Source organism: Manis pentadactyla, chromosome 9 (assembly GCF_030020395.1).
Source record: "Manis pentadactyla isolate mManPen7 chromosome 9, mManPen7.hap1, whole genome shotgun sequence".
NCBI lineage: Eukaryota > Metazoa > Chordata > Mammalia > Pholidota > Manidae > Manis > Manis pentadactyla.
Window position 1 is genome coordinate 91301235 of NC_080027.1, and position 25274 is coordinate 91326508.

Genomic DNA, 25274 nt, shown 5'->3' on the forward strand with positions numbered 1-25274 from the left:
TGAACCGTGATGCCCAATCATCCTCCTGTGGGGGTGAGGGCTCGGGCAAATCCTGAGTACTGTCCCCCAGGAAGTTTTGCAGGGATAAAGGCTGAGCATAAGGCCTTGACTCCGGTTTCCATGTACTGGACCTCAGCTGCTGGAACTGCTGCTCTGCCTTTAATTGATGCCACAGTTCTAACAAGATTCTATTGGGCTGCCCATCAAGGTTTTCTTTCACTATCCCGGCCTTTATCAAATCAACCCACATCTGGGTCCTCGAGACCTTCGCAGGGCCTTTTGCACCTCTCCTTTCAGTCATAGCCCATACTTCCTTCAGTGCTCATATTGTTTCAACCTCCCCCAGAACTGCTAAAGTACGAGTAGCCTCATCTATGAGTTGCCCTATGTGGGTGCAAGAGTAGTCACCAGGGACCCAAAAAGAGATGTGGGAGCTCTCTGCAGCACCAGATTTCTCATTCCTACGGTGAACACCTCCTCATTGGGGCCTGAGGGTCCATATTATAAATGATGTTTTTCATACCCAATTCCCACAGTACCTGTTGTAGCTCTACATATGTTTTCCAACTACTGGGTAAAGACGGTAAACCACCCTGATTAGGCCAAACTGCCCTGATGGCAGCCGTCAGCCATTCCAGGAGAGTCTGATTCCCTGAGGCACGAAGGGCATCTTTCAACTGCTGAGGGAGGGAAGGGTGAGTCATCAGGCAAGCCATTCTCCTCAAGGGGAACCACGTGGGTAGAAACCGCACCAGACAGGATAGAGGCAAGACAGAAGGCCCACACCATCGAAACCTGGGGTTGTGCAATGTTCACCTGTTCTGTCTCTCTCTGCCATTATCAGCCAGCCCCACTGATGGAAGGGTTATGGGTACCAGAGCTGAGGATGCTCAGGGCTATTCAGCAGAGTAACTGGAATCAACTCAGTCACCAGTCAGAGGGACATCTGGCTATAGGTAGATCACTAATCAGCCTGCTGTGCAGGCATGGGTTTATCTGCAATCCTTGCACAGAGCATATGGTAACTAGAATGGGACCATGTTACTGCCAGTGATGGCCATTTAGAGGTGACACGGTTGTCAACCCAGAGGTCCAATGATCCTGATTTTTTATTTGGTTGCTAAGTTCTTTTATTTATTCCATCCTGTATCCCACTTACTGTTTACCTTCAGCACATCTAACAGGTCACTAACAAGATTCTTGTCTATGTCTCACTACTTGCTGTCTACTTCACACGTCTTTTAAGCTACTAGCTTTCTTCTCCCCTATGCTTAGCACTTTAATGAGTTTCATGCATCCTGTTCCTTTTTCTTGTCCCCACAGCAGAACTAAATAGTCTCAAATACAGCACACTATGCTATGGTAATGTCTTAAATGAATAAAATGAAACGCTAGGATTATTAAATAAACCAGTTATATATAGTTCTACATTAACAAGCTGTAGTAGCTGCAGCCCTTTTGACTATTGCTGACAGTCACCGGGACCCTTAACATTGCAATGGAGCCTCCGATGCCAGCGGGATACAGATCTGGCCAGTCCCGAGCCAGACCAGGGCCCCCAGACCTCGGCCGCCAGGGGAGGCTGCTCTTAACAGGGCTGGAACCACCAGCAGTGACAGCACGTGCGTCTGGCCGGCATGCAGCGGTCACCTAGCGGCGCAGGGGCGCCGGAAGCGGCGGGCGCAACCAAGCCCCGCCCCCGATCCGGGCCCGACTCTCCAAGCCCCGACCCAGACCCAGCCCGCGCAGCCGCAGAGCAGACCCAACCGCCCTCTGGCCGGCGGTGCGAAGGCGCGCGAGCGCGCGTCGTCGGCCCCGCCCCATGACGCATAAGGGGGCGTTCCCGCGGCCTGGCATTGGCCGTCTATCGGGGCGCGGCGTACTCGCTGTGCTCTGCGTACGCGACGTCGGCCGCGAGCGCGCGGGGAGCGGGCTGGCGAGCGAGCGGCCGGGCGGACGAGAGCCGGGCTGCAACGGCGTGTCTCCAAGTTGCGTAGCAGAGAGGGCACGAGGATGGCCGAGGCCTCGGACAAGCTCTACCGAGTCGAGTACGCCAAGAGCGGCCGCGCTTCATGCAAGAAATGCGGCGATAGCATCGCCAAAGACTCGCTGCGGATGGCCATCATGGTGCAGGTGCGGGCGCGCGCCGCGGGCTGTACGCTCCAGGGCACGTTGCTCCTCGGGGCGTTCGCCAGGCCGCCCACCCTTGGCCACCTCGTCCGGGAGGTTTTGTCCTCTGTTGATGGGGGCGACGGGCTCGCGAATTTTTTTAAATCTATTTTGGGGTATCAGTTCAGCACGTTCACCCTTGTTCTCTTAATTATGCAGAACCTTACAAGTTGGCGTCATTTCTGTGCCTTCCATTCGGTTTGGGCCTGATTTGTGGTTTAAAACACTATTTTCCCTCAGACTTTCTGGATCCGGTCACATGTTTTCTTTGTGCGTCTGCAGCTGCCTGGTCTGAGCGAGCGTGGCTGGGGGTCCTCCCCTCGGCTTCTTAGACCGGGGGCCCCTCAGCCTCAGGCTTCGGGACGGGATGGAGGAGTTGAAGGTCGGGGGCCCCCTCCATTTCCCAGGCTTCAGGACGGGGTGCGGTTGATAGACTGGGGGACCCCCTCCGTGTCCTCAGGCTAAGGGGCTGGGATGGAGTTGATAAACTTGGGTGGAGGGTGGGGGGTTGCTGCCCGTCTCGCTAGGCTCAAGGCAGAGTGGGTGAGCCGGGAGGTGCTCACGGGCCCTACTTCCCCAGCTCCCATCCCGCATGAGTGTAGTCCGGCTTTCACTTTCCCCTCCAACCCCTCCTCCAAAGTAAAGCTGTCTGTTCCCAAAAGTAGTGCTCATGGTCAAGGTAAATGATTTTATTCTCCCAGCAGTGAGGCAGTAATGTGTTTGGGTATGACTGGATAGTTACTGCTGGATTTTCACTACTCGTGCGGTGGAGGAGAGTGACTTCCAAATGCCAAGTACTTAAGTCATCCCATTTCATTGGAAACTGCAGTCAGTGGGCCCCTCAGAGCCTACCGAGCTCACTACTTGGCACTCAGTACTTACTCATTCTTTAAATACTGAGCACCTGGTGAGTATTATGCATTGTGTTTGTACTAGAAACACAGCGACTGCCCTTGGCAGCATCCAGTTTGGTTAAAGGGAAGATGACTGGTGAACTTTGCTGTTCAGGGTGACTGCCCCTGGATGGATGTGTGAGCTGAACTGGGAGCATCACAGAAGTGGCAGGGAGTTGCAGATGGAGAAGCAGACAAGGCCCAACTTTTGAAGACCTGTATCTTCTACTAAAGTCTTCGAACTTTCCCCCGAATGGGTGGCCTGCTCTTGAGAAGCTCCCTTCTAGTGCAAGGGTTCTTAACCTGCAATATGGGATGGCAGGTAGAACCCAAACAGTGCATGAGTTCACATGAGAAAAAAATGTACATCCCTATCTTCACTAACCTCTAAATAAAATACATTCTTTCCCTAATTAGTAATGTAAATCGCAGAGCAAAGGCATATTTGCTCCACTTGTGATTTTGGTCACCTTACAGTAATTATGGGCATTTTCACCTCCCTTTACATCTGTTGGAGGTTGTCAGAATATCATTTACACTCATCACAACAAAACTCCAGTAATTAGAGTGAATGCTGAATCTTGCTGCATCCTTCCAAGTTCAACAGTAGCATATCCCAGTAAACTTTTAAATGTTTTGGTAATTATTTCAGAATAATTGGTTTCTTTTGTGAGCCTTTGTGTATTCTCTGCATTTTTAAGACACCCATAGGGTGATGGCCCCATTGAGGAACCGATTCCTGAAGCAAATGATGTTTAGCCTTCCGGGCCTTCATTTGGCATGCTTGACAGTGAAAGAAATTACTAATATTAAAAGTTGGTGTGTTCTGTAATTGGGGTGGAGTTCTAACTCAGATTATAATGTTGGTCTTGTAGGCCGCCTGAGCTGGTGGAGGCGGGAAAGAAAGAAGCCATTCTTGCCATTTGGTTTTGAATACTGCCTTTGGCATCTGTATGAGAAGCTTGTTCTTTGAGTTTCAAATACCTGATACTTCACCAGGCCTGTCCCTGGGCAGCCTCGAGGGGATGAACCGGACTTCCAGCCTTTGGACTGGGATGGGGGGGTGTGGAGTGAGGGTGGTGGGAGTGGGAGTGGTGGGGGATGAGGTGGGCCGAGTGTTCTGCCCTGTCTTGGACGGGCCTGAGGCAAACAGCGTGGTCGCATACTGTGTACCAGTGGCAAGCCGTCTGAGTTAGGCCTGTAGCCTCTGGGTAGGTGGGCAGTGTAATGGCCTGTTTCACACAGGAGGAAGTAGGCCAGGTGCTGGCTGCGGACACTGGGACATGGTGGGTGCTCAGTGTTTACTGAATACACAGCCAGCGACTGCCACTTGCTCAAGCCTTACCTTGTAGTTGCCAAGTGAAAGCCAGTCTTGTGACCCTGGTCTAGTTCTCCTCCTGCCACGTTCTCAGCCTTAAGTTCTCACTTTAGTCAAAGGTTCTTCCTTTAGAGAGAGTCCCCAAGATGTTGCTGTGAATATGCCCTTGGGCAACGTGTCTGGCACTGCACTGGGTGGGTGGCTGGGGACCATGGTTTGGAGGGGCAGACCTTGGGGCAGATGGGCCCTGGCCGAACCAAGAAGAAATGCCACCCCCACAAGTTCCCACATAGGACAAAGCCACTGAGCCACGCACATCTGTTCACAGGTGTAAGCTGAGCATTGCGAGGTGAGGTAGACAAGGCCCCAAGGCAGGAAGAGCCAGGTTAAGGCCACTGCGGCTGTAGTAAGGTGGGCAGTGCTTGAGGGTGAGTGGGCTGCCATGGTGGGAACACGAGTCCACTCTGAAGTGCTGTTTGTTGTCTGGTTTGGAGTGAACATCCTCTCCACAGAAGGAATGCCCTGTCCTTCCTCCTTCCCCCCAGACCTGGGGCATTCCACAGAGTGCCATCTGTGGGCTGGAGTATCAGTGCTAGCAGGATGGCATCATGCCCCTTGGAGCTTTGACACAATGCAGGACACAGGCATTGACCAAATAGGCATCCTGGGAGATGTGTTGGGCAGGAAAGTAGATATGAGCGGGGTGGAGAGAGAATAAAGGCCCATAAAGCCCACTAAAAGGGACTCGAGAGTTAACCATTTAAAACTAGAAAGCCAGAAAGGACTCACATCCCCTAACAGTTCTATCTGTGGGGAGTTTGGACATGCTGTTTGCTCCCAGCAGGTCTGGAGCCCTGAGCCCTGCCCAGGGGGTGGCGCAGGCTGCTTGAACCCAGGGGTCCTCAAAGTACCCGCCTGAACACTAATATTTTACTCCCGGAAAGAGGCCCCTTGCACGGTGAGAGCGAGCTGGTCGGTAGACCTTGACATTGCCTTTTCAGCATATTTCCCCTATCCCCACAACTTCACCTTTTTTAAAAAGTTGTGAATAGTAGTTATTTTTAATGCTGTTATAATACCCTCATTCCATCTGCATGACATTCAGCTTTATGTTCTGTAGAAACAGATGTTTGGGGCCCCCCTTGCTTCGATCAGAACTGTTTGTGTATTTTTAAGCAGCTCTTCCTTCCAAGCAGTGTGGTGGAAAGAACCATGGGTGTCGGATTCAAGCTGGGGCTGAGTCACCTGCCTGTGTCACCCATAGCCCAAGGCATCTGTGAAATGAGGGTGCTAGTCCCCACCAGAGGCAGTTGTGGGGTTACACATGATGGCTTTAGGGACCCACTCTGCTTGGTCCCTGTCACAGTGAAAGGCTCGATGCTGTCAAGTTAGTACCCCACCTGGGTGAAGCCTCACAGGAGAGAGGGGCTGGCTGCAGGCGGGGAGATCCACCCTTGCCCTCCCTGGCCTGCCACTCCCCACCCACCCCCACCGTTTTCCCTCACAGACACATTCATGCCCCCTATCAGTACAGCTGCTGCTTTCTGATACATTTTCCCCACCTGGCTCATTATCTGACTTGTCCTGTCTGAGCGCTACTGCAGAGGTGCTCAGCCGGGCCATGCAGGCGCAGGGGATGGGGACACAGGAGGTGTCTTGTGGAGGACCATCCCTGGCACACAACAGCACATAATCAGAAGTAATGCCTTCCCATGGGTGGTGTGGTCCTGAAGAGCTGGGGAAGGGAGGAATGGGAGGTGGCTTCCTTGTGTGTGCAGCTCTGGGCCCATGACTTGGAGGATCTGGGCAAGGCCTCCTCACCTTAGAGAAAAGCAAACAGGGAAACAGGTTTACCTCGGAGGCAGGGGGAGCAGCTGGTCACACACTGCACTCTGTCCCATTGTAGTCACCCATGTTCGACGGGAAGGTCCCGCACTGGTACCACTTCTCCTGCTTCTGGAAGGTCGGCCACTGCATCCGGCACCCTGATGTCGAGGTGGATGGGTTTTCTGGACTGCGGTGGGACGACCAGCAGAAGATCAAGAAGACCGCGGAGGCTGGAGGAGTGACAGGTGGGAGCAGACCCTGCTGGGAGGGCACCTCAGCCCTGCTCTGCTGCCCATGTGTGCGAGCTGGTCAGCCAGCCCCAGTGCTGCAGCTCCTCTGACCAGCATGTCCTTTAGCAAAATGTTTACTTCTCCCCGTGCTTGAGATGTAGCCTTTTAAATGTGGTGTTGTTTTTGTTTTCAATAGACTTTATCTTTCAGAGCAGTTTTAGGTTCACAGCAAAATGAAGCAGACAGTACAGGGTTCCCATGCACCCCCAGCATCCCCACAGGCACATCCTCCCCCAAGATGGTGCATTTGTCACAGTTGAAGAACCTGCAATGGCATGTCAGGGTCACCCAGAGTGCACAGTTGCATGAGGACTCATTCGTGCCGCGTGTGCTGTGGTTTGGACACATACCCTTGAGAGCTTCGCTGCCTTAAAATGCCATGTTCTGCTGATTCTCCCTTAATATCACACCACTGGGTCTTACTGGCGCAAGTTTTGCTTTTCCCAGGAATGTCGTATATTTGGAATCATGCAGTATGTAGCCATTTCAGATTGGCTTCTTTCACTTGGTAATACTCATTTAAGTTTCCTCCATGTCTTTTCACGGCTTGACAGCTTGTTTCTTTTCAGCACAGAAGAATATTCTGTTGTCTGGCTGTACCACTGTTTATCCATCACCTGCTGAAGGACATCTAGTTGCTTCCAAGTTTGGGCAGTTATGAATAGAGCTGCTGTAAACTTCCATGTGCAGGTTCTTATGTAGACATAAATCTTCAGCTCCTTTGGGTGAATACCAAGGAGCATGATCGCTGGGTCGTATGGGAAGAGTATGTTTAGTTTTGTAGAAGCTGCCAGCTGTCTTCCAAAGCAGCCACACAAGTCTGCCCTCCCACCAGCAATGGAACAAGTTCCTGCTACTCCACGTCCCCACCAGCACTTGGTGTCAGTGTTCTGGATTTTTTTGGCCATTCAAATAGGTGTTGTAGTGGTTTTAATTTGCATTTCCCTGATGATATATGATGTGGAGCATCTCGTCATGTCTTTGCCATCTGTACACATGTTTGGTCAGGAGTCTGTTCAGGTATTTTGCCTGGTTTTTGTTCCTTTTCTTATTCTTGAGTTATAAGAGTTTTTTGTGTGTTCTGGACAGCAATCCTTAATCAGATGTGTCTTTTGCAAGTACCATCTCCCATTTTGTGGTTTGTCATCTTTCTCATTCTCACGGAGCAGAAGTTTGCAGTTTTGGTGTAGTCCAGCTGGTCAGTTCTCTCTTTCATAGATCTTTAGCCTCGTGTCTAAAACGTCATCACCACAAGCACGGTCGTCTAGACTTTCTTCTGTGTTATGTCCTAGTTTTGTGATTTGGGGTTTTTAAATCCATGATCCATTTTGAGTTAATTTTTGTGGAGGGTGTAAAATCTGTGTGCCCTTCTTTTGTCCGGGCATGTCCAGCAGTTGCAGCGCCCCGTGTTGGAAGACCTCTGTTCTCTGCTGCATTCTGTGCTCCTCATCACACATCAGTTGCCGATGTTTGTGTGGGCGTGTTTATGGGCCCTTCCTTCTCATCTCCCTGTCGGTTCATTTGGCCAGTACCACGCTTTGATTACGGCAGTGCTATGGGAAGTTTTGGTGCCCGGTGGTGTCAGTTCTCCAGCTTGGTTCTTCACTGTGGCAGCCGTCCTGGGTCCTTTTCCTCCACGTGAGCTTCAGTCGTCACCCCTGCAGACGTAACTTGCAGCGGCACCTTTAAATTGTTTATTTTTCATCCCTTTGAAGATCTGAGGCTGTGTTCTAATTTTTCTGCCTTCCTAAGCTGGCCCCGTTTTCCCTGAGCTGTTAGGATAGGCTGTCGATGGGAACATCAGCTGCCCTTCCCCCTAGATCCCCTTGGACCTGAACCAAATGGTGTTCTCTGACTGTCTCTGTCTCCGGCTGCTTCTGATCTGCTGGAAACTGAGAGATGAGTGACACAGCTAGAATTGTGAATAAAAATGAGAGGCTTGTTGCCAAGAGGAGGTGGAGAGTGGATTTAGCAGAGGACAGGTGTGACAGAACTTTCCATTGTTTGGTCATTGTCAGGATAGTAGGGTTGTCCATTTAGGGGTCTAGATTGTTATATCTAGTTAGAATTTACATGTGTCAAACTATAATTTTATAATATGAAAAGGCAGTCATTTTGCTATAAGCATGTTTCTTTTATGAAACAATCATAAATTGCTACCTACTAATTGTTAAAGGATTTTTCATCCAAAGAGCCCAACTTAATATATTTAGACATAGAAAACATTTAAATCATCCCATATACTGCAGTTTGGGGATAAATATCATTAGCATTATGGAGTACTTCCTTAGATAATTGCTTTCTGTTCAAATACTAATTCATGTGTGTATGTATATATTTTTCTTTTTTCTGCAGAAATGGGATCCTGTCCTAATATAATACCTTTTTTAAATGCTCAGTCACTTTTTTTATGGTAAAATAGACACAACACAATATTTACCATCTAACAGTTTTAAAGTGTATGTTTTGGTGACATTAAGTCTGTTAACATTATTGTGCAGCCATTCTCACCATCCATCTGCAGAACTTTTTCATTTGCCCAAAATACCCATTCCAAAATAATGTCTATTTCTACTCCCCTGGCCCTCGTAACTACTATTATTTCTGTCTCTGAATTAGAGTACCCCGCGTGCCCTGTGTAAGTGGAACCACGCAGTAGTGGTCCTTTTGTGTCTGGCTTATTTCGCTCAGCATAATGTCTTCGAGGCTTGTCATGTAGCAGGTGTCAGGATTACAAACTGAGGCGGCTTTACTTGTTCTTTTCTAAACTTACAACTTTTACATCTTTTTCTTATCTTCATGCATTTAGTAGAACCTCCAATACAATGTTGAATAGAAATGGTGAGAGGAGACAGTCTTGTTCCTGATCGTAGGAGAGAAACAGTTCGTGTTAGAATTATTTCCGTTTAACAGAAGAATCTAGCTTTGGTCCTGGATGCTTGGCCATGTACTCTCAAAACCCCTTACTGAGTGATTGAACCTAGTAGGAAATGGCCTTTACCGTCTGTTTAACACTTACATGTACTTGTGTCTGATTCTATATCAAGGTACTCCCTTTGACTCAACATTTAACTTAGATAAAAGTATAGTAGAAATTAGAAGGTGGGGTTGGAATTCCATGTGGTACAGGGCTTTGGCGGTAAGTACCTTATGGTGAGGGAGGGGTCCAGAGGCCGCGGAAGAGCTGGAAGGTGAGACAGCTACCACCTAACATGCTGTGCAAAGAGCTTGTCTGGTAACATTTTTTTATTTCAGTGCCAGGAAAGAGGCTGACAGTTGTCAGAAACACACATAGATGAGATGGGCCAGTTTTAGTCACCCCAAACACAAGGTGTCCTGGTGGAAAGAGCCTGGGGAGGGCATGTAGGGGAGGCCAGGGGCTCTCTGGAGCAATGCTCTGAGGCTGCTGAGGTGAGTTGCTGTGTTCGATGCTTCAGGCAAAGGTACAGATGGAGGTGACAGCAAGATTGAGAAGACACTGGGGGACTTTGCAGCAGAGTACGCCAAGTCCAACAGAAGCACGTGCAAGGGCTGCATGGAGAAGATTGAGAAGGTAAGAGCTCGGGAGCTCAGACGGCCAGGCTGTAGGGATTTCTTGCATTGGATTTCATTGGGTGTTTTGAGAGAAAAGAAAAACGGGCTTCAAACGCCAGCTCAACACTAGAGGTTAAAAATGAAGTGAACATCTTTGAGACAGGAGCTGGCAGTGACTTCCTTCCATACAGGTGAGCACTCGGGGTCCAGCTGCTGTGTGCGGCTGCATCCACTCTTCCAAGACCTGGGAAGGTCTGGAAAGCTTCACTCTAGGGGCCTCTTCTGGGCTCCAGGGCAGGCAGCAGAAGCTGTTGGTCTGTGTTTTATGGTAGGATTACACTTGAGGAGTGGGTTTGCTTCCTGGTTGAGCTTTAAGGTTTCCTCTATAATCAGAGGAACCTTACGAACACAGTCTGGTCCCTAAAGAATGTGACAGCCAGTCAGGCAGAATGAATGATTATCCACGTAGCCAGGGACACAGAACAATAGTCCCGTGCCTCCCAGCCTTGTCACCATTCTCATCTTAAGCAAACATTCCCATTAATTAGTTTAAGGAATTGATTGACAGTTTCTGCCTCCTCAAAATATTGCACAGGAAATTGAAGTGAACCAGCTGGGATTTAGAAAGGAAAAATATGGAATTGCTAGATGCTCTAACCACCTTCAGCCACCAAACTTTTGAAGCAAAAGTTAAAGTTCCAAGGTCAGTGCCTGAATCTACCACCACGCAGTTGAGTGTTGCTTGGCCTGAAATTGAACTTTACATAGTGCCAGCACTCCTTGCCTAAGTTGGTGGGATCTGGGGCTCACAGGCTTGAAACTCCTAGGAATATCAGGCCTGGGAATTAGAGACCTGGGCAGGATGGCAGGACTTGGTTCTTACTGAATAAATATTATTGGTTAATTACCACCTCTTATGCTGGAAATCCTGGCTGGCATCAGGCATCTGCAGTGAAGCCTCCTAGGTGTTCAGACCCTGGCTCACCTTGACACAGTTCAGTGTCCTTATTCCTGCTCCAGATCTACCCAACATCTGCAGGAATATTACCACTTTCCACCTGTCCAGGTCACTGGGAAGATAGTCGCTATTGGAGTTGACCACATACAAAACGGGGGTACTGAGGCTTGAGGGTGATACAGTCTGTGGTAGCATAAGGGCCAAACCTCCCAACAACTGTTGGGGTGCCCTGGGCATGGATTCAAGACCCCTCACTGGCTGGAGCCCAGGCTGGCTTGTGTCTCCCCCAGCCCCTTGTGTTCACCACCCTTCCTTGTCTCCCTCTTAGTACCATGTATGGTTTTCCCATAGGGCCAGGTGCGCCTGTCTAAGAAGATGCTGGACCCAGAGAAGCCTCAGCTGGGCATGATCGACCGCTGGTACCACCCAGGCTGCTTCGTGAATAACAGGGAGGAGCTGGGGTTCCGTGCCGAGTATACCGCGAGCCAGCTAAAGGGCTTCGGCCTCCTCACTCCAGAGGATAAAGAAGCCCTGAAGAAGCAGCTCCCAGGAGTCAAGAGTGAAGGGTGTGTGGAGGGCCACGGGAAACACGGGCTCACTCAGCAAGGGGCTCGATGGAGGTGCAGAGACCAGTGGATTACACACCACCCCTGTGTTCCCCTTATTATGGTTAGAAAGCCAGGGGGTGCAGACCTAGGTGTGGTGACAGCAGAGCTCTGCTGCTTCCCTGCCTGGTTGGGAGGACAGGGTAGGGAAGGCTGCAGGGCCGTCCCTGAATGTGTGTCTGAAGTCCCTGGTTGGTCTAGCCCCCTCCACGGCACATCTCCTTGGGCAGGTGGTTCGAGCATAGCTCCTGCCAGAACCTTCCAGGCCAATGCGTTGTGCCAAGAAATTATGGGAGTTTTGACATCAGATGAGGCCTGAGCCCTTGATTCTGTTTTGGATGTCCAGTGCCCTGGAGCAACCCCTGCACTGCTCTGTGGCACAGAGTGTTCTGAAACCATGGTGTCAGCTGCACATACTGCCAAGCAGACAGCAAGCTCCTGAGAGCACCAAATGAATCGCAAGCATGTCAGAGCCTGGCAGAGGGGACAGTGAATGACATAAGGTTATGTGTTAGGTCCCTCGGTTTCAGAATGTTAATGGCTCTTGTTCTTTTCACTTATATCCTGATTTCTCTCAGAAAGAGAAAAGGTGATGAGGTGGATGGAATGGACGAAGTGGCCAAGAAGAAATCTAAAAAAGAGAAAGACAAGGATCGTAAGCTTGAGAAGGCTCTCAAGGTGAGCTCAAGCAGCGGGTCTCCTTTTGCCATCCTGCTTCAGTTCTCTTCCCTTGTTCTGCGAAGAAAGTTCAGACGGTGTGGATGCCCCCTTTACCAAGACCTGTGGGAATTCCCACTAGGACAGCTGTTGCTAAATAGCATGGCTTCCCCGCAGTGTTTTCTTCTCTTCCCTTAAGAGAGCAAGTCTTATTCAAAGGAAAACCCACATTGGGCTCTAGGTGCCACATTTCCACTCTCCACCCTCACAGGGAGGCAGTAGGTTCATGCTGCAGCCATGAGAAACATATCTCTGTGGCCTGGACCTGTAGGGTCGCTTGTAAACATTGCAGAGTGGATGTTCAAGGATGCCAAAGGTTCTTAACATAGGCAGATAGCTTGGAGACACAAAGATGTTCCATGTTTTTATTAATGAAGACGTCTTGTTAAAAAATAGAAGGCATGCACAGCATCTTACTATGATGATGGACAGTGACTGTGAATGGGGATGTGGGGGGGACTTGGTGAAGGGGGGAGCCTAGTAAACATAATGTCCTTCATGTAATTGTAGATTAATGATATCAAAATAAAATTTAAAAACAAAACAAAACAAAAAAACAAAAAATAGAAGGCATGTAACAAAAGGGAAAACTATCCATTGTTAATCAGAAAATAATGGGTTTCGGGGAATCTAGGGGAGAATAGTCTCTCTTGGGAACATGATCTTCATGAGCCCTCTGTCTTGCTCTCAGTATGAGGGTAGTTTTTGCCAGTGGTGTAAAAATTAGTAGTAGTTTCAGAACTGGGTCTGATTGCTTGAGAGGAATCACAAATACAGTGTGATTGTCCTTCAGTAAAAAAATGGGTCTGTTGTGCCCCAGCCCAGCTGCAGTGAAGCTGTCACGCTGTTCTGCATTTGTCCTTGTGTGGGTTTGGTGGTGTCTCTATCTGGCCTTTTCAGAGGTAAACAGTCAGAAAATCAGGTGCTTCCCCACCCTCCCCGCCTGGCACATCTGTTTCTGCTGGCCTCCCCTCCTTGGTCACATAAGTGAAATGGTTCAACTGCTTTCACCTGAGCTGTGCAGTCAGACAGTCTCCTTGTGCTCTGTCTCCATAACTGGTGGCCTAGTGCAGGTGCCACACTGGGGGTGTTCTTGACAGAGCCCCTGCAGAGGGGGGTGACTCCACCCACATCGCTCAGTGCTGAGGGCGCCTGATGGGTCATGCAGGACCAGCATTTTCCTCTGCTCATCACAGGGGTCTGAGACCACGGTGTGAATGGCTTGCCCCCTACCCTAGAGAGGGAGGTGGCTGGCCCTGGCTCTGACTCAGCAAGGCCAGTGCTTCCCTGATGGTTGTGAGAGTAAATGAGATGACATGAAAGGGTTTCACTGAGAGCAGGTGCTGTATGAGTATTACCATAGAGATTCAAAACTCCATTTTCAGAAGAGCTTAAAGCATTCCTGCGTGGTAATGTAATATGCAGTCAAGGAAACCGGAAGTGTGCGGGGTTTGTCCCCTTTGGCTTTCAGATTGGCAGAGAGCAGCAGGTGCCCCAGCTCTTGGTCATCTCAAACAGCCTCTCTCTAACAGCTCCACCCAGGGGAGATAAACCTTGTTCCTCCAGCCTCTTTCCTGTGTCCCAGGATTTGTCTGAGGGGTGGATTCCAGGAACTCGAACCTGACTTCAGCCTTCCCGTCCCCATGTGGTCCCTGAGACCATGCTCTAGGCTTGCTTTGGCCCCCATGGAAGCGTGGCTGGGGCGCACTTGCCATGGAGGAGCCAGCTTTGGAGAACGGCTCCACTCCCTTGCAAGGAGACCAAGGAGAACCAGGGTACGATTGTCTCTGGGCGGCTTCTTTGAGAAGAGCTGGTTCTCAGTGGGGATCTTGCCCACAGGCCCAGAATGAGCTGATATGGAACCTCAAGGATGAGCTAAAGAAAGCATGCTCCACCAACGACCTGAAAGAGCTGCTGCTCTTCAACAAGCAGCAAGTACCGTCCGGGGAGTCAGCGGTGAGCCACTTTAAATGAGACACGCATGACAGGCCCAGGCACTGTGGAGTGACTGTCCCTGTGGAGTGTGGGAGGCCCTTGAACCCCTGCTGGTACTGACTGGGAGGCATGGATGTTCCGTGTCGCATTGCGTGATCATCTCCGTCATGGCCTCTGCCTCGGGCAGGTTCTCTCAGGCCCTGGGGATCTTGGCGTAGACTTTGGCAAAGACTGAGGTGTGCCAAGTATTTGCCTGGCATGTTCACTCCACATGCTTTGACCCAAGGAGTCCTCTGCCACCGTCTGCCCAGGGTCCCCAAGGGGCTGCAAGGGAGTGGGGGACCCTCTAGTTTCCCCAGGGGCCCTACCCTGCCATCCCCTCTGGGGTAGCTGTTGGCACTGTTACTGGGTAGCAGTTGGGGGTGCTCGGGCTCTCCATGTTTGAGTCACCAAGAGGTGGGGAGCTGCAGGATTACCCTGGGTGGAAATAAGGTCTCAAAGTACAGAAACCCAGGCTCCAACCATAAACCAGATGCCGAGGGGAGTTCTAGCAGGATTGGGGTCTGCAGATTGTTTATCCCACATTGGTTGGTAAATGTCTCTGGAGCCACTCTTTCCCTCTGACAGGGTTGTTTCACTGGCTTCAGATCCTGGACCGAGTGGCCGACGGCATGGTGTTTGGCGCCCTCCATCCCTGTGAGGAATGCTCAGGCCAGCTAGTCTTCAAGAGTGATGCTTATTACTGTACCGGGGATGTCACTGCCTGGACCAAGTGTATGGTCAAGACACAGACACCCAGCCGAAAGGAGTGGGTGACCCCAAAGGTAAGTTTGGTGGGGCAGGGAGGATCCTGAGATGTTAACAGAAACACATGGTCCCACCTCCTGGGCTCGTTCACACTACATGTCACCACAGCTGCCCTTTGGTGCTCCTCAGACATTGGTACAACATGCTGTCCTCATCATCAGAATATGAAATTATATGTTCCGTATGTTTGTAAACTGCACAAATGTAGAGCCAGAGTACTTCCAATTGGAATACAGGTCTGTCCAGTTGGTGTAAAGCCCTTTTTCTTGCAAAGGCCATTTTTGTTTTCTGTTTATTTTCACTTCTGTTTATTTTAGCAAGTATGTACTCTGTGCCAGTCAGTATTGTAAGCACAGGAGACACACTGGTGAATAAATAGTTAATTCCTGCCTGTATGGTAGGAGAGCTTTTCTTAAGGATATTTCCTTGCCTTGGTGCTAGAGGGTGAGCTGGGGCTGGAGTTCAAGTTACCTTCCATTATTGATCTTTTTTTTTAATGGAATGGCGTATTGAATTCTCAGTAGGCAAAAACAAAAACCCTCAGTTGGAGTCCTTCTGGTGGTCCTTGAGGGGCTGGCAGCTGGACTGACTCCACCTGTGCCCCCAGGCTAAGGGAGCTGGTGCCTGGCGGCCTGGGGAAGAGCCCTGGCACTGCCTGCTGCTCCTGGGATCTGGGTTCCACCTCCTGGGGATGGAGCATTTGGAAGAGGGCGCACAATAAACACTCAGATGGTTACATGAGCACCTGTGGGCACCACTAACTCTACGTCTAGAACTGACCTCTGTTTTCCTCCAGCCCCCTTGCTCTGGCTCCTGTTTCTTGGGTCTGTCACTATCTTAATAACATGCCCTCCCTCCCAGTCTTTGCTCTGTGCTTCTTTGGAGTGGTCTCTCTAAAGCCAGTCTGACCTTGTTAATTCCCATACCTTAAAACCTTTAGTGATTCCCTATTTCATGTAGAAAAATATTCTCCCAGTTTTCTGAGTTCACAGATATTAAAGACCCATTTGTGGTATTCGTATCCTTTTTATCATCTTTGATTGAGAAAAAAGTAAGATACCAATTGCACGGCATCTATATATATATGTTTGTTTGGTTGTTTTTCCCTGCACAGCAGGACTGTTTTTGGGGCAACAGTGCTTGGTGCCCATGAAAATTCCTGGGTTCACGGACCCTGGGGGTGACTGCTGCCTCCAGGCGCTTGGCCCACAGGATGGAGATCAGCTCCTTAGCTTGACTCCCTAAAGCCCTCTGTGATCTGCCTCTGTCAGCCTTCTGCTCCCCCTCTTTCCACCCCCTTTTCTCCAAATTACCACTTCCACCATCCCTGCATGCACATCTCCCTCCCACTCAGTTTAATTCTTTATACTCCCAGCAGTGGGGCTGTTGCGGGAGTGTTGTGTATTTTCCCCATCCTTGTCCCCACCGCTACAAAGAATTGAAGGGCAGAGACACAGTAGTGAAGCAGAGTAAAAGTTAATTATTTAAAGTTATTTAAAGAGAGAAAAAGTACAGCCCACCTCAGCAAGGAGAGGTGCCGTGAAAGGTTGGAGAGAGAATGTTTAAGGTTAAAAGGTTATGCACTTAGAAAGTACGGGTGACCTCAGAGAGGAGTGCCCCCCAAAAGGTTGAGGGTTCCCCCTTTTAAGAATTCTTCAGGAATGTGACTAACTGTTGGGGGTGCTGACCTATTAAGTGGTCTCTGAATATTTAGAATTAATTTAACACAAGGAACTTCCTGCTCTGATTTCTCCCTGGGATAGCATACATCTTGGTTTGGGTGCATATCAAACAAGGCTGCCTGCCAGGCCCCCAAGGAGGGCTGAGTTACTATTTGCTGAAGAGTAAGTTAATCTTCTTAACTTCCTGGGTGTTAAAATGCAATCATATCTTGAAGATGGAATCCTTCCTGCCTTTTGCTATGTTGTTTATGACTGGGCCTGCATGCTAAACTAGTTGCCTAGGTTGCAAACTACTTGATTAGGGCTGAAGGAGAAAAGAACAGCATATAGGTAAAGTTAAAAAATAACCTGGGCCTGCATGAATAACATAATAAAGACATGTACTATGCTGAGGTACACTCCTTTATCTGGGCAGTACTCAAAACATTCCAGGCCAAGTTGCTCCTAGCTTTTTGAGCTTTAACTGATTAACTCTGGGGTTTTTATTTTAGTGGGCTTTTTCCTGGCCTTATTCTCTTTCCATCCTGCTCATACCTATTTTCCTGCCTAACAGGGCCCTACTTGCCTAGGGTTCCCAACTTTTCACATATCAGCCAAATGCCTTTGCTTAGGCAGCACCCTCCTTTTTTGACTCCCAGCTGACTTGGGTCACCGCCTCCAGGGAGCCTTCCAGCAGTCCCAGTTCTTTCATTGTTCTTAGCACACCTCTGGGTTAGAACTTCACTCCTGTATTGAACTTTACCTTCCTTTATCTGACTCAGTCAGACCTGAGCTGCCTTCTCAAGGGAAGGAACTGTTTTTATAACCTCGGGGCTGCTAGTAGTTGCTGTTGGAAATAATCTGTTACCTCTTTTATTCTGTGGGCATTCATAGAATGTGGGCGTGGCAGGGAAGGGCTCTTTCTTGATTGGATGAAGGCTTAGGAGCAGAGGAACCTTCCTTGAGCACATGGCCCATTGTGCATTGCCTGGGGCTCAGGTGAGCCCTCTGTTGAATACTGACTGTTAATGGAGTCCCTGCATCCAGATCCCTTTTTCCTGGACAGGAAGAAATGACCCTGACTTTCTTTTGGGAAATGATCTCCCTCCTGGTGGGTGCTGTCTTGGGGAACTTGCTGTCGTTGGATAAGCATATGGCCCCAGGGAAGCTGTTGACTAGAGGGGAACGAGTCAAGAATTAGACTCCAACAGCATACACTGGCCACATTGTCAACTGGGGTTTGTTTGTTTGTTAAGGAAAATATATTTTCCATAAAGCATCTATTATATCAGCTGTATTATATATATATATATATATATATATATATATATATATATATATATATATATATAGAAGCACTGGAAATAACATACTGATAATAGCATTATATTTCATCCTAGAAGCTTCACATTTTCTTGATTGTTTATCATAAGAAAAGAAGTATTTAATTTGGGAAGGCCAAATTTGCTTTGTTCTACCAGATGGTTATTTCAAGAGAGAACTGGTTTCTTCCTTAATGTTAAATTCTTTAGGAATTCCGAGAAATCTCTTACCTCAAGAAACTGAAGGTCAAAAAGCAGGACCGTATATTCCCCCCTGAGACCAGCGCCCCACCAGCGGCTGCACACCCCCAGCCCACAGCCCTGACCCCGGCTGCAGTTAACTCTGCTCCACCAGGTACAATTCCCCAGGGCCAGGGGGAGCTGATCTTAGGGGAAAGAGGGTGTCCTTCTGGGTTCTTGGTTTGCTGATCCTGTGGGGGGGAGCCCTGCCCACTCCCCGCAGCAGGAGGAGGGAGGCTGGGAGGGGCTCCTAAGAAAGGCCTGGCAAGCAGCCTTACCTGAAGTGGCATTTGGTGCGGCTTGCCTAACTGAACCACAGAGTGTCCTTCTGGGTCTTGCTTTCCTTCCTCCAGGCAGCCCCATACCATACCCATGAGTCAGTCATCTGAGCCTGGTAGGATGCTTAGGTCTCTTGAATATGGAGACATGGCATCAAAGGAAGTTGCTGATCAATGTCAGTGGCAGATACTCCACACCAACAAAGACAATGAGTTCAATATGTGTTTCTGTGTCTGGAGGAAGACCCACCACCTCCTCTGTGTACTTAGAGGCACATGGAATAGTCCAATAGTTAGGGCTCCAGTTTGGTGGTGGAGGACGGGTCCATCCCTGCATGTGAGCGGGCATGTGCATTGTGCACAGTTGGTCATCCCAAGTCCACTGCGCTTGCAGCCTGGGTCCAAGTGCACGTGCAGTGGGCCAGGTCTGGTAGGCCCTCTGACCCTCCTCCCTCCGGCTCTGAGATCCCTCCTGCTTCTCCTGACCTGCAGTTGACAAACAACTAAATGTTCTTGTTCCCTGCGAGGACCTCAGCCAGTTTGCAATAAACTGTCAATGTCCCTTGTTATCTGCCCTACCGGAGAGTGCCTGAAGGCCTTCTGCCTGCAGCATCTCATGTCTAGAGTGTATAATACAAGAAATTGGAGGTTCATGTGGTCTACCCCTCCACTGCCAACATCCTGGCCCCTCATCCTCAACTGCAGTCTTCCTAGTCTGCCTGTGGGGCAGCCTGGGGCACCCTGACCATAGCTGGCCTGCTGGGGGAGCTGTGTCCTTGGGTGGCTTCTGTCAGCCTGGTCCTTACTGTGCCTGGGGGCAGGAACCGCCTCTGGGGTGGCAGTTGGCTGCCTTGACATCCGCTTTTGCACTAGCCCCTTTCTTCTGTTTTCCCTCGAGAGAAGCTGCTCAGAGAAGGGTGCAGAGGCTGTCCCACAACCTGTTCTGATTTGTCCCTGGACGCGTCTGCCTGGTTTCCTGACTCTGCTCTCCCCTTCCAGATAAGCCGCTGTCCAACATGAGGATCCTGACTCTTGGGAAGCTCTCCCAAACCAAAGACGAAGTGAAGGGCATGATCGAGAGACTTGGGGGAAAGTTGACGGGTACAGTCAACAAGGCCTCCCTGTGCATCAGTACTAAAAGTGAGTTTGACCTTGGTTGTAAAATGGAGATCCTGCTGTCTGTGTCTTACGATCGTGCTGAGAATTACGGGAGAGGAGGCACTTGGTACAATGTCTGATATACAGGACACCCAAAAGTGTGTCTCTTCTCCATCACAACATCATGTTCGGCTTTACGGAGAGTAGCCAGGTTTGTGCCTCTGTTACTGCTCTGTATCGCAGCATATACTCCCCTGCTCCTGTCCCAGCCGAGACCGCAGGCTCCTTCCTATTCCCTGCTGGCCCGAATCCAGGCACTGAGCTCCTCCCCTTTGGGACACTGGGAGGTCTTGCCAGGATCTGTGAAAATTATAATAGACCATTTGGACAAGCACAGCAGTCTAAGAGATGACCAAGAGGTGGAGCGTGGCTGGGCAGAAGGGTCTTCTACATGTCCAGGCTGAGAGCTGGCTGTTTAATCTGTTGCATAGAAACCAACACAGATCATCAGGCAAAGTGAAGAAACAGCAACATGTTCCAAATGATAAAACCTCAGGAAGAAACCTTGAAGTAGTTTACCTGGTGAAGAGTTCAAAGCAATGGTCATAAGGATGCTTACTGAACTGGGGAGATGCGTGGATGGACACAGAACTTCAGCAGAGAGATGGAAAATACAAGAAAGTACCAAGCAGAAGTCACAGCTGAAGATTTAACAATTGTGCTGAAAAATACATGAGAGGGGTTCACGGTAGCCTGGATCCATCAGCTTAAAGACCGGGCAGTGGAACTCACCCAGTCAGAGCAGGACAAAAACGAATGAAAAAATGTGAAGGTAGCTCAGGGGTCTTAGGGGAGCAACAACATCAAACAGACTGGCATTCGCATTATAGGGTCCTAGAAGAAGAGAGAAAGGGGCAGAAAGCATACAAAGAACTAACAACTGAGAACTTCCCTAACCTGGGAAGGAAACATATCCAGGTCTAGGAAGCTCTGAGAGCCCTAAACAAGATGAACCCAAAGAGGCCCACCCCAAGACACATTAAAAATTAAGGACAAGGAGGGAATAGTAAAGGCACAGAAGGAAAAAAACACTTGTTATGTACAGGGGAACCTCCATAAGAGTCAGCTCCACACTCCCCAAAGTAATTAATGTACAGATTCAGTTAATCCCTGTCAAAATCTAATGACATTTTCCCAGATAGGACAAATAATCCTAAATCTGTATGGAACCACAAAGGGCCCCAAATAACCAAAGCAACCTAGAGGAAGAACAAGGGGGCATTGCACTCACTGATGGCAAGCTATGCTACGGAGTTGCAGTAATCAGAACGGTGTGGTCATGGCATAAATAGACACGCAGACCAATGGGACAGGATCAGAGTCCAGAAATAAATGTACACTTATATGGGCAATTAGTCCTCAACAAAGGAGTCCAAAATACACAGTTTGGAAAAGGTTTCTTCAATAAATGGAGTTGGGAAACTCTTACTCTGTACACAAAAACTCAAGAGTGGATTAAAAAATGGAACGTTAAGACCTGAAACCATAAAACTAGAAGGAAGCATAGGTGGTAAGCTCCTTGACATCAGTCTTGGGACAATTTTTTTGAATCTAACACCAAAACCAAAAGCAACAAAAACAGTAAATAAATGGGACGGCATCAAACTAAAAAACTTCTGCACAGCAAAGGAAGCCATCACCAAAGTGAAGGGCAGCCTACCAAAGGGAAGGAAATAACTTTAAATTGTGTATCTGATTATCCATTTGGAAGATGCAGTGTTAACAAAGGTGAACAGGTTCCTTTGCAGGTTTATTATGTGGACAACCATTTTAGGTCTCCAAGACCTGAGAAATAGGGTACAGCTTTTCCCGTATGAGTTGGATGTCGGTCCCTTCCCTGTGGCTTACCCGTCACCTTGTCCTTAGCTCATCATCCCTTAGGGGAATGTTGCTGAGCAGAGTCAGCTGTGGGAAAGAGCCCTGTGAACGCTGGGTTTGGAGGAAATGGGAGCTGTGGTGAGGAGGATTTGGAAGGACTGAGTAAAAACGACACTAGTAGTTGGAGATTTAAGTTTAGTTTTCATCTCACTGCTCACCTTCTTCTTCTGATTTTGACAGAGGAGGTAGAAAAGATGAATAAGAAAATGGAGGAAGTCAGAGAAGCCAACATCCGCGTTGTGTCTGAGGACTTCCTCCAGGATGTCTCTGCCTCCATGAAAGGCCTCCAGGAGTTATTCTCAGCCCACATCTTGTCCCCTTGGGGGGCAGAGGTGAAGGCAGAGCCTTCAGAAGTAGCGGCCCCTGGAGGGAAGGTGGGGGCTGCACTCCCCAAGAAGAGCAAGGGCCCCAGCAAGGAGACAGGTGAGGTGCCGGCCGCCCAGCTGCCGTAGTCATGGCCCTGCTCCTGGCCAGCTACACGCATCTGCCTGTGCGGGGCCTCACCCCCTGTGCCCCGGAGTGGCCTGTGGAACACTTCCCTGCCAGCTTCCTCTGCTCCATTTTCCGTGGACACAGGGTGGAGGTGCTTTGGGGTGGGAAGGGCAGGGGCAGCACACGGGCCACGTGGGCAGTCAGAGGGGAGGCCGTGCACTTGTCGGCCCTCCACCATCCCACTCTAATGTGCACATTTCTCTCTCCCCTCCAAGGTGTCAACAAATCTGAAAAGAGAATGAAATTAACTCTGAAAGGAGGAGCAGCTGTCGATCCTGATTCTGGTAAGCAGACAGGAACATGAGCACAGTGACTCCACGTGCCCCAGATGATTAGGAAAAAGTGTGGAGCAGGGCCACACTTTGGCCTGCCTGCCTGCTCTCCGACTTCCCCAGTCCTGAGAACTTGTGTGTCCTGTGGGGACCCTCCGGAGGGTGGTGGCGGCAGATGGGAGCAGTGAACTGCACACCTGCCCCAGCCCATGGGAGCAGGGACTGTAGGGGATTCGCCTCCCAACAGGCCTGGAGCACTCCGCACACGTCCTGGAGAAAGGCGGGAAGGTGTTCAGCGCCACCCTTGGCCTGGTGGACATCGTTAAAGGAACCAACTCCTATTACAAGCTGCAGCTCCTGGAGGGTGACAAAGAAGTCAGGTGTGTCCTGGGGACGGGGGAGCACATGCCGACCTATGAGGGCTGTACTGTCAGCCTCGTGAAACCAGTTTTCCCGGCGCCTGGGAAGTTTGAGCTCCTCACAGAGCACAGGTGTACCCTCGGCCTGTGACAAGAGGGCAGACAGACAGTCTCGCTCTCCTGCATGCACCCAGTCCTGCCATCCCAGCACCCCTCTCCTGTAGCCTCCTGAAGACCAGTCTAGATTTTCCAATACCTCTACACATACTTTAAAACTTCTGGAGCAAATGAAAGTTTGGCAAGAAGTGAACTCGCTCTAATGTTGCTTTAGGCTCCCTAGTTAATAAACAGGTTTGGGTTTGCCTTTATTTTTCCTTTTTTACGTGGTGGAGAAAGGCAAGGGCCAATTCTGGGTGCCATGGGGCTGGGCTGGCTTTTCCCATCCACGCCTTTCCAGGCAGGGTGGTCCTCTTCCCTGCGGTGGTCCCTCAGTACGTCCAGTCGGAAGGGGGAGCCTGTGCGTGCACAGGCTGTGGAAGGAAGAAAATCTCATGGTGAAAAGGCATTTTCAAATAATTACGTTGATATATTAACCTGGACCTTTTCCTTTAGCAAATGAAAACAGTTCTCCCATTGGAGGTCCAGGATATCCAAAAAACTTTCCTAGTGGGAAGGCACCAAAAGCTTGTGAATTGTAGTGCAGGAGGAATGGGGTTTTTGTAGAAACAGGCAGAGTGCCTTTGTCTGTTAAATGAGAAGAATAAAATTGCCCACCATCAGGAAAAAATTTCTTGGTGATAGCTATAGTTGCGTGTGTTTTTGTGGTGGCCCACGTTTACGGGTTTTTAGAGTGAAATGGCAGTGTGGGCTGGAGGGCCAGAAGTATTTGCAGAGCAGGTTATCATAATATCTCCAGGGAAAACAACAGCGGAGAGTAAATTTATATGCCTTTAAACATCAGCCCTGAAAACCAGCAGGAAGCCCCAAGTTTTCTTTGAATTCTCTGGTTTTACCTTAAAAATGCATACAAGTCTTGTATTTGTGATTCTGATACATCAATTTGTTGTGATGTAAAATTGAAGTTACTCATTACATCCCCTAAGAAAAACTAACTCATCCAAAGCTAAGCAGCACAGCCAGCCCCCAGGATGTGTGTCTGCCCTAGACAGAGATGGAAGCTAAGTGACAGCTGGGCCTGCAGCCTGACCCTGCATGCCACTGTCCACCCCCTGCAGTTAAATTGCTTCTCGGCCTCTGACCTGAGCCAAAAGTTCTTCATCACCATTAGGGTGTGTAGTCAGTAGTTGTCTCCTTGAACACATGGCTGCACAGTGCTCTTTGCTCTATATCTTAGGGGTGCAGAATTGGGTGTTTTTATGTAAAGGTCTACAGGCTCCAGGATTGGCTCCTCAGGATTGGCTCCCAGGTCCAGGCCTAACCTGTTCTTTGGCACTCTTTAGTCCCATTTGCCAGTGTGACTTGATAGGGCATGCTTTACTTACTAGAACCCTCGATTTAATAAAAGTAAAAATAAAATTCCTTTATTACAATGTCAGTTGCCATCTTTTTGGGGTGTTCGGAGAGTCAGGAAAGTAAAATGTGTCCTGAAACGTGCATCTGTATCGATGTTCTTCCCCACTTTTTCTCTCCTAGGTACTGGATATTCAGGTCCTGGGGCCGTGTGGGCACAGTGATTGGTAGTAACAAACTGGAGCAGATGCCGTCCAAGGAGGATGCCATTGAACACTTCATGAAATTGTATGAAGAGAAAACTGGGAACTCCTGGCACTGCAAAAACTTCACCAAGCACCCCAAAAAGTTCTACCCTCTGGAGATTGACTACGGCCAGGTGACCAATAATGCTCTTAGTCCATCTGGTTCTAGTAAAAGGAAAGGACAGTGTGTTCTTGAAAAAGCTTGCCGTGGATCAGGTGGCGGCACTGGTGAATGCTACCAAATGTTTAAAGGATTAATACCTGCCAGACCTTCATAAACTCTTCCCCAAAATAGAGGAGGGAACACTTCCAAACTGATACCAAAGCCAGACAGACATCACAAGAAAACTACAGACCAGTATCCCTAGGAATATAGAAACAAAGTCCTCAACAAAATACTAAACAGTCCGGCAGCATATAGGGATACACACACCATGATCTGGAGGGATTTATCCCAGGAATGCAAGGTTGGTTCAGCATACAAAAACCAATCCATGTAATACAACATACAAGTAGAATAAAGGAAAAAAACACATGATCATCTGAATAGATACAGAAGAATCATTTAATAAAATCCAGTACCCCTTCATGAATAAAGTTCTCACCATGAAGTATGAGTTGGAGCTTAGAAGAGAACAGTGTAGGCGTTTTTAAGACCATCAAGGAGGCACAGTCCATTTGAAGTTACTCCCTAAATGCCGCAAGGAGTAATTCAGATTCTAGGGAAGGCCCCTTCACTGAACCTATATTTCATCATAGATCGCATCACCTGGTTTATCATCAGCATGGAATTATTATGACTTGACATTCCCTGCTAGATTTTGGTTCCAGATTATTTCTTAGTAA

The 25274-nt window shown here is 49.1% G+C and overlaps 1 protein-coding gene across 3 annotated transcripts in view; it reads left to right on the forward strand.

The window, feature by feature from the left end:
• Positions 1-1888: 1888 nt before the first annotated feature.
• The window catches only part of PARP1 (poly(ADP-ribose) polymerase 1), a 36200-nt gene continuing 12814 nt past the window's right edge, over positions 1889-25274 (forward strand). Inside the window, exons 1-14 of one of the 3 annotated variants that reach the window (XM_057507796.1) lie at positions 1889-2133; positions 6287-6452; positions 9935-10050; positions 11341-11555; positions 12173-12272; positions 14151-14267; positions 14894-15070; positions 16030-16071; positions 18247-18391; positions 19554-19694; positions 21771-22013; positions 22298-22366; positions 22602-22734; positions 24367-24562. In XM_057507796.1, coding sequence (XP_057363779.1) covers positions 2014-2133; positions 6287-6452; positions 9935-10050; positions 11341-11555; positions 12173-12272; positions 14151-14267; positions 14894-15070; positions 16030-16071; positions 18247-18391; positions 19554-19694; positions 21771-22013; positions 22298-22366; positions 22602-22734; positions 24367-24562 — 1980 coding nt within the window. In that variant the 5' untranslated portion in view covers positions 1889-2013. The remainder of the gene's footprint in view (positions 2134-6286; positions 6453-9934; positions 10051-11340; positions 11556-12172; positions 12273-14150; positions 14268-14893; positions 15071-16029; positions 16072-18246; positions 18392-19553; positions 19695-21770; positions 22014-22297; positions 22367-22601; positions 22735-24366; positions 24563-25274) is intronic. The other 2 variants (XM_057507798.1, XM_057507797.1) reach the window with 2 other exon arrangements.